Consider the following 12,985-nt stretch of genomic DNA (forward strand, 5'->3'; position numbering starts at 1 on the left):
TATGGAAATGTCGGATCCAAACAACCTCAAAAGTTAGTTTTTATGTAGATGTGACAGTTAACGAAAAAGGTGGCATTGCAATGTTTCGAAAACATTTGCAGACATTAATATTAACAAACGAGTTTCCATTAAATCAACCGTGCATGGATACAGAGACATTGTAAAACTGACGACAACAATACCCAATAACATAAAACAATGCAAATTGTAAAACACTGTCGGCTGTCTATCTCTTTCCACTGTTATGAGTATTAATTGATCATCACTATAACATAAGTCTTCGATTAGAAGACAAATGTTAACGAATTGTCATCTGTTCATAGCGCTTAATAGAAAGAGATGTTACATAGAGGGTGTGTGATTTTTATAATCATAAATTGATGACGCATCAGTAAAGCTAAAATAATCGAAGTGTATATTTATTGGCAACATTATGACAATATGAAATATTAAGCACGTCGGACAAATTAATAAATCATGATGGACATAATGAATAGGAAACATAAAATCACAAAGGATACGATAATCTGTAGAATGACCTAAATAGGCATAATAGGAGTTAGGTACTTAAATATGGAAAAATTATAAACTTGAAAAAATATAAGTGATTTAATAACATTCGGTTCACATATAAGCTGAAATACCTCAGTTCGAAGTGTTCTCCTTCGTTATCGTTTCGTGAATTTTCACTAATTTACTTATTGCTTTATTGATTCCCTCCGTATATTCCTGAACTGGTTCCATGGACATAACTCGACACCTCAGTCGAGTTTGCACACATCCACGAATTGTGTTCGTGATAAATTGCCCCAATACATCAGTTTCCGATGATTCTGTCTCATTCTTCTGGGTATGTACTAAATCCTTCAGCACCGCATTGACTGCTCGATTCAACAACAGGCTTTCTACTTCTTTTATCTTGCCTTCTCTAGTTTTGAATGATTTGTTCACAGTGGTGTTGGCCTGTAACAGCAAAACATTCAAATATCTAGGTATTCGAGATAACTTCATTAATAGTTTCAGGTTTCTAGAAACAGTTTCTTTCCTTGTTCTTATTATAACATTTTTAGATACAGTGACTCTTTTTTTTGGTGTTCTTGTCTGAATTTTGGAAGTATTTGTTTTCATTTTGTTTTTCTTGCTGGAACGTATCAATTGACAAACTATTTATGATTCCATATGTGTCAGTGGGGTTCTTTAAATACCTATCCAGGTAATAAGACAACATTTAGGTAGATACATTTCAGGTAGATGATTTTCTCATATTGCCAATAAAATTGGATTGTTCTATTTTGTTTTTATTTCTAATCAGGTTGCTAACTAACGGGCGCTTTCCAAATTACTTAGATATAACATTGATTTTTAAATGAATTCGGGATTATTCAGAAGGAAATACTCAATCATGATTTGTGATAAAGAAAATATACAAGATTTCTATACTCGTTTTATAATTTGAAGAAATATTCGGTTTACATACAGCAATAAGAATTATGGATAGACAGGTAGTCCTAACGACTCCTATAGTCTGATACTAGGGTACCTGTGATGTAATGAGAATGAACACATATGTGCTTTTTATCCAATTTGACGAATTGTTCTCTAAAATCGCTGAAATTTTCATGTACTAAGAAGGCTAAATCCGTTTGGTAGTGACCACAAGCAACTGAAACTCAAATTATTTGAAACCATGACACGAAGACTGAGTGTTTTTGATGTTGGCAAAACTTTTGCGAAGGTAACACCTAGCCCAGCTGGGTAAGACCAAGCTGAGGCATTCGACACCTTTGATCACGGCATGCTATTCAAAACATTACATGGATATGGTATACATAGCCCAACATACAATATTTTAGAAGACTATCCTATCATACTGGATACGAAAAGTCAAATTCGATAATATATTGAGTGGGATGATGATAATTTGTACAGAAGTACCACAAGGAACAGTTTTAGGTACCATATTATTACTCGTATGCGCAGATATTAAGTGGAAAAGGGCATTTGCAAAATCAGAAAGAGAACAGAGATATGCAGCTATAGCTCAATCAAGACTTTGTCATTATATTCTGAATGTAAAAGAAAGTCAATTCATCACATTCACCCCATTGCAGAACAATCAAGCGGAAAATAACATAATCCACATCCATAACTGTACTGATACAACAATCTGCAATTGCGCTGTAATAGAAAGGGCAAATATAATTAAGTATCTGGGAGTTATTGTGAATTGGTATGAGATATAGGATGATATGTTGTGAATCGGCTCAAAAGTTCTGCAAATTTCTATGATTTAAGGAATATTCTGAAGTACTGCACTCTACCGAATGTCTGCACCTATTAGGAATCGTCATTACTGAAAACGACCTCTATTTCCACCAATGTTTAACTTGGGTGTACAGGAACAAATTCATACTTCAATCAACAAACAAAACAAAGAAGATTGGTTACCAATCCATCTATACACCTACCAGCATTTATTAATAGTTGCACACAAAGATGTATTCATTGGGTCAATCAATAAAAACACTAGATAAAAATGACCCTGTATTCTAGCTTAACATTTGCGATTTCAATAAATTCAAAAAATCAATCACATCATTCATTGTCTTCAATACCGAATTTCTCGACTGATTCGGCTGACAAGAAACGATGTTCACCACACTCCTCATCATTCCTATATTCTCAAATTCAGTGAATTCATTAATCAAATTTTTTGATTTTCAGATCGAACCCAGGATTATTCAACAGTAAACAACTTCAATTAAAATAAATATACAAATCTTAGAAAAAATGAATTCAACTAACTTGACAGTGACAACTCTGTTGTCACTCTGTTGTGACAACTCTGTTGTCACTGTCAAGTTAGTTGTTAGTTGTAGATAACACACTGTGTCCTATTTTTTTGAGTGTAGGATTTCTGGTCATTTGTGTTGACCTTTGTTTGCTGTTTGCAGGGGTATTGTTGTATACTACTTCTGTCCTGCAAGCGGAGTTCAACAGTTCAAAGTATTTCTCGGAGAAGAGTGGAGTTTCTTTGGAATTTAGGAACAGATTCCCAGGTATTCATGAATTCGAAGTGATCAGGAGGCATGGTATTCAAAACTCTATTCATGAAAAGTGATTCAGGTAATTTTACTCTATCTTTCTTCCAAGTTTCATCTTGTAATTCTACCCAAAGTTTTTCTAATTTTGCCATATGCTTTGCTACACTATATGAAGGATCTTTCACTTCCACGCCAAAACATTCATTAAACAGTCGATCCTGTCTCTGCTCTGTTCGTTGTTCGAAAACACTATGTAACTTATTCCACATCTCTTGAGCGGAATTAAACATATTAACCAACTGTCTTGTTTGAGAGTTCAAACTAGAGACTATTATATATTGGGCATATACTCTAGCTTATTATAAACTGCTAACTGTTACTATAAGCAGTTTTCTGGTTCCCTGATGCCCCTGAAGCCAATTCTTCAGGTTTTTGAAGCGTACCTTCCACAGCTTGTATTGCTTCACACATATATAGTTGAATCTTCAACTGGAACTTCCAGTCGACCCAATTTGATTGACCTTCTAACTTATCAATCACAACTTTTGAGATTTCCATTTCCATTAAAACTTTTAAGTTTACTTTTCCAACTTAATTCTTGACTAATGCGCACCTGGGTCCATAACCTGTTGAGTTTTAGGTCGAACACAGGATTATTCATCAGTAAACAACTTTAATGAAAATAAATATACAAATCTCAGAAAAAATTAATTCAACTAACTTGTCAGTGACAACTCTATCAACTACTTTTTTTTTATCAATAAAACAAAACCTAATACATGGTGATGTAGATTAAATTCTTGTTCATTCCTTAACAAAAATGTATAGAGATAGATATGGGATAGTGAATAACAATTCAATATAACCCTATAACTGCCATCGTTATTATCATATGTAAAAGATATACAAATGAATAGGGAAACAAATTACCTGAATTTAGATAGAAACTAAATGAAATGTGAACATTATGGAAAAAATTTACCAATTCATTGATTTGGCATGTAAAGTAGTCGCACATTTCCGCATTAGAAAACAAGCACTGATTCAATTGCAAATTAGCAAGTAATTGCAAAAATTGCTAAAAACTATGACCAGTATTAATCGATGGTGCTGATTTGTAGAATTGGTTATTAATGAACGCTTATCCTTTTCTTGTAGTGATCTCGCAGTATTTTTATTATCCCCTCATACTCATTCATCCTTTTTTGTTACCGGATCACAGTTGTTTCTCAAAACTCTATTTACAGAACAATGTGGGATAGGTGCTATCGATGTTATTTAACGTTATTATTTGGAAAATAAAAAAAATGTTCAAAGATATTTCGCGTATGCCACAATAATATAATTTTTCTATGGATAAGTCATCAGAGACAAATCGAACGGCTTCGGGAAGTAGTATAATATGTTTGGTATGATTTTTTATCTCAGAGCACACGATCTCGTTAGCATCAAGCATTGAATAATTTTGTCGACATCCAAAGTGTGATATACTGAAAAAATGTTTTCCATTTTGAATATGAATTCAGATTTGTCTTTAGTATTATAAGTCTGCAAAAATGTTGACTATAGCAATAGAGTGGAAGGTATCCACTAATGAGCTGTCAGCTTTCTTTTAAAAAAAAGGTATTATTTTGAAAGTTAATAATCTTCCAAGACAATACCGATACTAAAAATGCCATCAATAATTTGTTTGACTGGTTGTAAAATGATATTACTTGTGTTGATGTCAGTATTATTGTATCATTAAATCCATAGGCAAGACATTTAGATTTAGAATGATAAATTTACCGCACAGAGAACATTGTTTACATTGAGTGGATTAAAAAAAAACGAAGTACCTACAAAGAAATGGAAAATTGCTTTATTATAATGAATCAGAACTCTAGACAATTGAAAGACATCATCTCCAAAATCACAAAAAATCATTGAACGTATCAGGAAAAAATATACTTTCATTTCACCGACCACTTCGAAATTGATAACTTTCCAACAAGCATTTTCTCTGTTATCAGCAGAGATGATTCAATTATCTTAATAATATTTCAGTCATAAATATATCGTAACTTTTTTAAATCGGCAGAAGCATTGTTATTTCCTTCTATATCTGACAAAAATGTCATCAAGGAAAACACATTCCTATTGATTTTTATGTTGTTATCGAATCACGAGATAAGACACTTCCTAAGATTTGAACTTAACGCTTTGACAGGAAAGAAACTATCAATCTGGGAGAGATATTTTCACTCTTTCACAATGAATTATACAAAGTTGCTGTTCATGGAAAAATTCCATGCGATGCTATTGAGTACTTGTTCGATTTCAATATGTTTCCATTTTGTGTGATGGATTCACACAGTGAAATTTATCTTTGTTCTGTCAGAATTTTCCTGAACAACATTGATCCGGATTTTGGTGAAATAGTACAACGAAGTAGCGAAAGGTAGGACTTATTTCTACCAACAAGTAGAGGCATGTGACCTGGACAAACAAGTGTTGGTGAATTCACTAAATTTTTTCACTAATTTGATTTGAATGATTTAAATGTTACAGTCATGAAATTTTTAATTACTACGTTAAAAGTTGAAAACACCTACTCAAGTTATTTTTTTCCCAGTCTTCATTTGATACACCATCAGAAGTTTTTTGATGGCGTTACTAGCTCCTTCTAAACAAACTTGTCCTGATCTACACGACGTCACTCTATACTTCAATCGAGTTTGGGTACAATCACGAATGACATTCGTGATGAATTTTTCCAAGGGGTCAGGTCCCGAATAGTTTCCTACAGTTTTCTGGGAACACTCATGCTGCGACATGTCGACGTCTGCTATATCTTGCAGTTTCACGTTGAGAGATCCATTGATTATAGTGTATTCAATATCTTTTTTTTCGGCATCTTTATTTTCATTTCTGTTCTCGATCACGGGCATGGTTGCATGTGATAACAAGCACTCCAAGAATCTGGGTAGTTGAGATAACTTATTCAGTAAGTTTCTAACTTTCAGTTGAATCATATTCTGAGAAATAATGGCGTCCATAAAAATTTCCGATGTTTTTCGTCACCGTGACCTTTTTGGAAAAACTGAAACTTCTTGAAGTAGTGGCTGTTCTTCTTCTGAGAATATGGTTTGCCTTCATCTTGTAATACTCGTACGAACGTATGGACACATAAATCACCAGTGACATCTGTTTGCACATAGATACACGCAAAAAGTTCCTTGAATTTTTTAGGTGAATGGGTCGAATATCATCCAAAGGTAAATGAGAAATATCTGATTTATCTTGATCAGTTGACATATGAAGCAATTTGTAAGCAATGGCTTACAAAGGGATTGAAAAATTCCACCAGAAATATGGGATCTCTGCATTATATCAAAAAATATACAAATGCGGATTTTTTTCATAACTACTACAATAAGAACAGATCAGTATATAGAAAGATTAAAAAACTGGGAGAGGAAAATTATTATAAAAATCGCATAGATGGTGCTTCCAACAAATCAAAGGAGAGTTGGAAGATAGTAAATGATCTTTCAGGAAAGAATTCCAAAAAGAAAGTATATTTGGAGTTAAATCTCCGGATACATCAAATGAGTACTATTCTTCAGTTACAGATGAATTGACAAAAAATATAACCGTAGCCTATAATCCAGTAATAAATCCAACAAACATGAGTGTTAACGAAAACTTAATCTTGTATGACACCAATATTGATTTTCACTTTTGGAAATATTTTCCGTAACTATACAAAATACTTTAAAAATTCCTCACTCCAATTATTGCACTGTACAAATTTTTTGACTGACATAGAACCTTTGAAAGAACAAAAGCAAAAGCTAGAGTATTATCACATATACAAATCCGCTCATAGAGGGTCAGATTTTCTAAGGGGGTGTTAAGTCCAACAAAAAAAAGCTCTCAGTTGATAATCTGACGATTTCGATCTGACGCAAACTCGCGGCCATTAGCAATTTTGAAATACTCAAGCGCGTCAGATTAAGATTCTAAGGGAGTGTTAAGTGCAACAAAAAAAAGCTCTCAGTTGATAATCTGACGATTTCGATCTGAGGCAAACTCGCGGCCATTATTATAATGTACAAAAAAATTCGCAATTTTGAAATGCTCACGCGCGTCAGATATATATATATATATATATATATATATATATATATATATATATATATATATATATATATATAGTTCATCTTTATGTTTTAGACGTGATGTCTCATAATCTGACGATTATCTAGAAGGATTCGCTTAATCTGACAAAAACAATTTTTTTTCCAATTCATTAAACTCAATTAATTGAAAAGCTCAGGAGATAGCATGTAAATAAATAAGTGTATGTTTTCAAGTTTAATAATTGTATTAATGAGAAGATAATTTTTAAAAAATTCTCAAAAAATTTCAATTTTTCATAATCAATTGATTATTTAATAAGAAAAGAGAAATGAAACTTTCTACCACTTTTGTTTGTTACTAACGTTACTGCAGTTTCGTCCTATTAGGACATTTTCAAACTTATATATCGTATAAGTTTGAAAATATCCTTATATATTGTATAATTTTGAAAATGTCCTTATAGGACGAAACTGCAGTAACGTTAGTTACAAATAAAAGTGGTAAAAAACATAGAAAGTTTAATTTCTCTTTTCTTCATTATGATTTCCTACCACGTTTTAATATCTGACGCGCTCGAGTATGTCCATGCAACAGTACTTTTTCACCTATTTATAATCTATAGCCGCTTCCCCCACCGATAAAAAGGTATATATTATATAACATTTTTTTCTTCTTATCATCTAAGCTTCACAACCTAATGTGTCTCAATGACGCTCGAGTAAATCCCCATTTTGCATCGTGGGCTCCTTTGCTATAACAGGTTATGGGCCCAGTGTACGTAAAACAAAAACAAAAGTGAACTCACGTTCTTGTGAATCTTATCTATGTAAATAAAATGGATATCAAAAATAATAAACCAAATAATGAACCATTTAATTATAAACGGAGAATGGAGAACGTTATAGCTTCTGGAAGTTCCTTGTGGAATCACTACTTGCTGAACTACAAGTTTTGGAGTTTATAGACCAGGATGTTGAAAACCAAGATAACAAATTGACAAAGAAAAATCAAATCTGATCGCAAAAAGCACAATAATCGAATACTTGAGTGATTCATTTTTGAGCTTCACAAGAAAAGAACATTTTGCCAAAGATATTCTACGAAGCCTTGATGTTATTTATGAACGAATGAGTCTTGCAACTCAACTGGCATTGAGAAAATAATTATTGAATTCAAAACTTCAAGAAGATGTGTCTTTATCACAACATTTTATTAATTTCGATGAAATATTTACCGAACTTGTTTTCGCTGGAGCTGAATTAGATGAAATGGGTAAGGTGTCTCATCTTTTGCTGACTCTTCCCTCTTCATACGATGGAGTCATAACAGCTTTTGAAACCCTCATAGAAGATACCCTACACATCGCTTTTGTGAAAACAAGACTCTTCGATCATGAGATTCAATTGAAGAGAAATGATAACAGCATAAATTTGAAGGTACCTTCTGCAGAAGGAAAATCAACCAACCTCAGGTGTCAGATTCAAGATACAAAAGAAACAGGATCTCCATCAATCCTTGAGGGTGGTGGAAGAGTACACGCATGGTATCGGTATGAAATTCGGGATAGATAAATGTGCAATGGCCCATCTCAAAAGAGGACAATACGGGGACTACAGAGAGGTAACAGCAGTGAAGAACTGTCTTCGGGGTTTCCACTGGTTATTTCATTTGTAGGCGAAATTCATGAACACGACACATTATTGACTGATTGGACTCTTCAGCTATTCATATTACCTAGTGAGTCGTGGTGAACTTTTGCCTTTTATTACACTCTGCCAGATTCACTATCGATTCGGATCTGTTCAATTTTCAGATTGTGGAGGGTTATGTACCTAAAAAATATTGAGAGATATCGACTTTTTCGCAAAAACTGTTTTTCGGATAGTTTCTGAATACTCATTGAAATATGTCATATTTTATTTTTATATTACACCATTTGATGCAATTCAAATAATATTTTCAGTTCAATTGTACCCTCTTCATGTGTTATAGGTCTAGTATGCCAATAATATCAATCATTCAACGCCTTTTCTTCATCATGCTTTTTATTAGCTTCAACTGTTTGTATGTTTGTTTTTTTGTTTTTTTTGTAGCTTGATCTATTCGCGGGCAGATGGCACTGTTTATAACCTCCTTGATATATCGACATTATTGCTTGATGTATTCGCGGGCAGATGGCACTGTGCATAACCCCCTAGATATAATTCGAACTCACTTCACATGTAATTTTTCAGTTGAAAAAAGTATTTTTTTATTAACACGCGCGCCTGCTGCTTTATTTGTAACCCTCCTTTGCGCGCCTGCTGCCTTGGGCTTGGTAGCTGATTTTCAGGCTCCCTCTCCGGAATCGGAAAATATCAATGGTCATTTTTCTAAACGATATACGGGTGATTGATCTCGAAGTTTGATGAAAATTGAAAGTTTTACAACACTTATGAAGTTCAAGATTTCCATATAATTCAACAGGCAACTTCCTTGGTTTTTTTGCAAGAATTTCACTTCAAAAATTTAGACATTTTCAGAATGATCGATGCTATTCAAATAATTTTCATAACATTCTGCAGAACTTTGAATATTTTCCCAGATGATTCATTAATCGGATATATATTCCAAATCAGACAACACCAATAAATATCGTCCCTCGTCGCAAATGATGAGGTGAGGCCAAATGAAGTGATAAACTCGAGTACCTACATGAACTCCCAGTTGTAACACGCAAGACAACTTCTTTGATGAAAAGCGAGCGCACTAAAAGCCTGTCATTCATTCTGAATTTTGGTATCATAGTTGGCAGTACACTCAATCAGGTCTCCAACGGATTCGCGTGTTTCGAATTCATTATCTGTTCAATTTGGCATTTTTTGTTGCTACTGAAGAAGGAGTTGGGCTGGTTATGAGTTACTACACCGTAATTCAACTGTTTGTCATTACTTTGATGCTGGTTTGCAGTGGTGCTGAAGTGGAAGGAAAACGTGAGTAGTGAAAATTTTAATTTTTTTCGGTTGATGAATGAAATCATTGAACATTCATTGAACATTCGTAGAATATTTCCTCAGTTTTACATAAATAACTAAACTGTTAGTTGATAGACATTAGTTATCTTGGTGTTGTTTTTTATCAAACTGTTATATTCTCACATCCATCTCACATTTAAGACGATATATTACTTGTTGAGTATAATAGGTACAGATCATTTTCAGTCACACAAGGTGTTCCAAATGGGTATGAACCACCTTAGTTATGTTTTTGATGGAGTAACTTTTATAATAATTACAGCTTCTGATTCTGAACTAAGACTTGCTCATTCATCTATAATTCTCAGAATTCGAATTTCATTCATCTATGTAATGAAATACCAACTCTATGTGAGATTATGAATACCATACACAAAGCATATGTTTTTCATTTTGGAGAATCTGGATAACTTTCAAATCATTTATTCAGTCTTCAGAATTGAAGCTTTCATTTTTTTTCGTATTTCATATGAGACAGGCCATTTCACTTTTTGAAAACCTATTTTTCAAATTCTTTTCAGATGAAATTTCAGTATCAAATATTGACAAAAGTAAAACTAGTCATCTTCAGAACAATTGACCGTCGAAGTTCTGCCCACCATACTCTCCAGACCTCTCGCCAACCCCGACTACCCAGACTCTCAAGAAAAAAATTCACAATATCAACTTCTGATCAATAAAACATTCGTTGAATCGTGTGAACAGAAAATGTTGAAGGTGAAGCACATACGTTCTTGAAATCTGGAGGATGACGTTCCCTGAAATATCATATTTTTGCCTCTCCCACTCATCCTCAAGGTTGATTTTTAGAATTACAACTTGCAATAAAGAATGACATTTTTGAATCATGTAGACGAAATACTCCAAATTTGACTTACGAATACACAAAAAGTTCATAAATTTGAAGGATGGGGTTATTTGAGAGACTTTAGTCGACTTTAGTCTTCATATAATGAATAGATTTATTTGAATGAAAACTGATTTTGAGAATAGACTCTCCATAAAGAATCATGACAATTATGTGTCATGTTGACATATGAAGCAATTTGTAAGCAATGGCTTACAAAGGGATTGAAAAATTCCACCAGAAATATGGGATCTCTGCATTATATCAAAAAATATACAAATGCGGATTTTTTTCATAACTACTACAATAAGAACAGATCAGTATATAGAAAGATTAAAAAACTGGGAGAGGAAAATTATTATAAAAATCGCATAGATGGTGCTTCCAACAAATCAAAGGAGAGTTGGAAGATAGTAAATGATCTTTCAGGAAAGAATTCCAAAAAGAAAGTATATTTGGAGTTAAATCTCCGGATACATCAAATGAGTACTATTCTTCAGTTACAGATGAATTGACAAAAAATATAACCGTAGCCTATAATCCAGTAATAAATCCAACAAACATGAGTGTTAACGAAAACTTAATCTTGTATGACACCAATATTGATTTTCACTTTTGGAAATATTTTCCGTAACTATACAAAATACTTTAAAAATTCCTCACTCCAATTATTGCACTGTACAAATTTTTTGACTGACATAGAACCTTTGAAAGAACAAAAGCAAAAGCTAGAGTATTATCACATATACAAATCCGCTCATAGAGGGTCAGATTTTCTAAGGGGGTGTTAAGTCCAACAAAAAAAAGCTCTCAGTTGATAATCTGACGATTTCGATCTGACGCAAACTCGCGGCCATTAGCAATTTTGAAATACTCAAGCGCGTCAGATTAAGATTCTAAGGGAGTGTTAAGTGCAACAAAAAAAAGCTCTCAGTTGATAATCTGACGATTTCGATCTGAGGCAAACTCGCGGCCATTATTATAATGTACAAAAAAATTCGCAATTTTGAAATGCTCACGCGCGTCAGATATATATATATATATATATATATATATATATATATATATATATATATATATATATATATATATATATATATATAGTTCATCTTTATGTTTTAGACGTGATGTCTCATAATCTGACGATTATCTAGAAGGATTCGCTTAATCTGACAAAAACAATTTTTTTTCCAATTCATTAAACTCAATTAATTGAAAAGCTCAGGAGATAGCATGTAAATAAATAAGTGTATGTTTTCAAGTTTAATAATTGTATTAATGAGAAGATAATTTTTAAAAAATTCTCAAAAAATTTCAATTTTTCATAATCAATTGATTATTTAATAAGAAAAGAGAAATGAAACTTTCTACCACTTTTGTTTGTTACTAACGTTACTGCAGTTTCGTCCTATTAGGACATTTTCAAACTTATATATCGTATAAGTTTGAAAATATCCTTATATATTGTATAATTTTGAAAATGTCCTTATAGGACGAAACTGCAGTAACGTTAGTTACAAATAAAAGTGGTAAAAAACATAGAAAGTTTAATTTCTCTTTTCTTCATTATGATTTCCTACCACGTTTTAATATCTGACGCGCTCGAGTATGTCCATGCAACAGTACTTTTTCACCTATTTATAATCTATAGCCGCTTCCCCCACCGATAAAAAGGTATATATTATATAACATTTTTTTCTTCTTATCATCTAAGCTTCACAACCTAATGTGTCTCAATGACGCTCGAGTAAATCCCCATTTTGCATCGTGGGCTCCTTTGCTATAACAGGTTATGGGCCCAGTGTACGTAAAACAAAAACAAAAGTGAACTCACGTTCTTGTGAATCTTATCTATGTAAATAAAATGGATATCAAAAATAATAAACCAAATAATGAACCATTTAATTATAAACGGAGAATGGAGAACGTTATAGCTTCTGGAAGTTCCTTGTGGA

General features: G+C 32.9%; 1 protein-coding gene across 2 annotated transcripts in view; it reads right to left on the minus strand.

Moving 5' to 3' along the window:
- Positions 1-594: 594 nt before the first annotated feature.
- LOC141486770 (uncharacterized) overlaps positions 595-12,985 on the minus strand; it is an 82,331-nt gene continuing 69,940 nt past the window's right edge. For both annotated transcript variants that reach the window (XR_012468027.1, XM_074185293.1), the window contains exon 2: positions 595-963. Coding sequence is in view for 1 of the 2 variants with exons in the window: in XM_074185293.1 (XP_074041394.1) it covers positions 646-963 (318 nt within the window). In the remaining variant the exon portion in view is untranslated. The remainder of the gene's footprint in view (positions 964-12,985) is intronic.

The sequence above is a fragment of the Leptinotarsa decemlineata genome, unplaced genomic scaffold (assembly GCF_025532065.1).
Source record: "Leptinotarsa decemlineata unplaced genomic scaffold, Ldec_3_MD MMD2_P_RNA_scaffold_2, whole genome shotgun sequence".
Classification (NCBI taxonomy): Eukaryota; Metazoa; Arthropoda; class Insecta; order Coleoptera; family Chrysomelidae; genus Leptinotarsa; species Leptinotarsa decemlineata.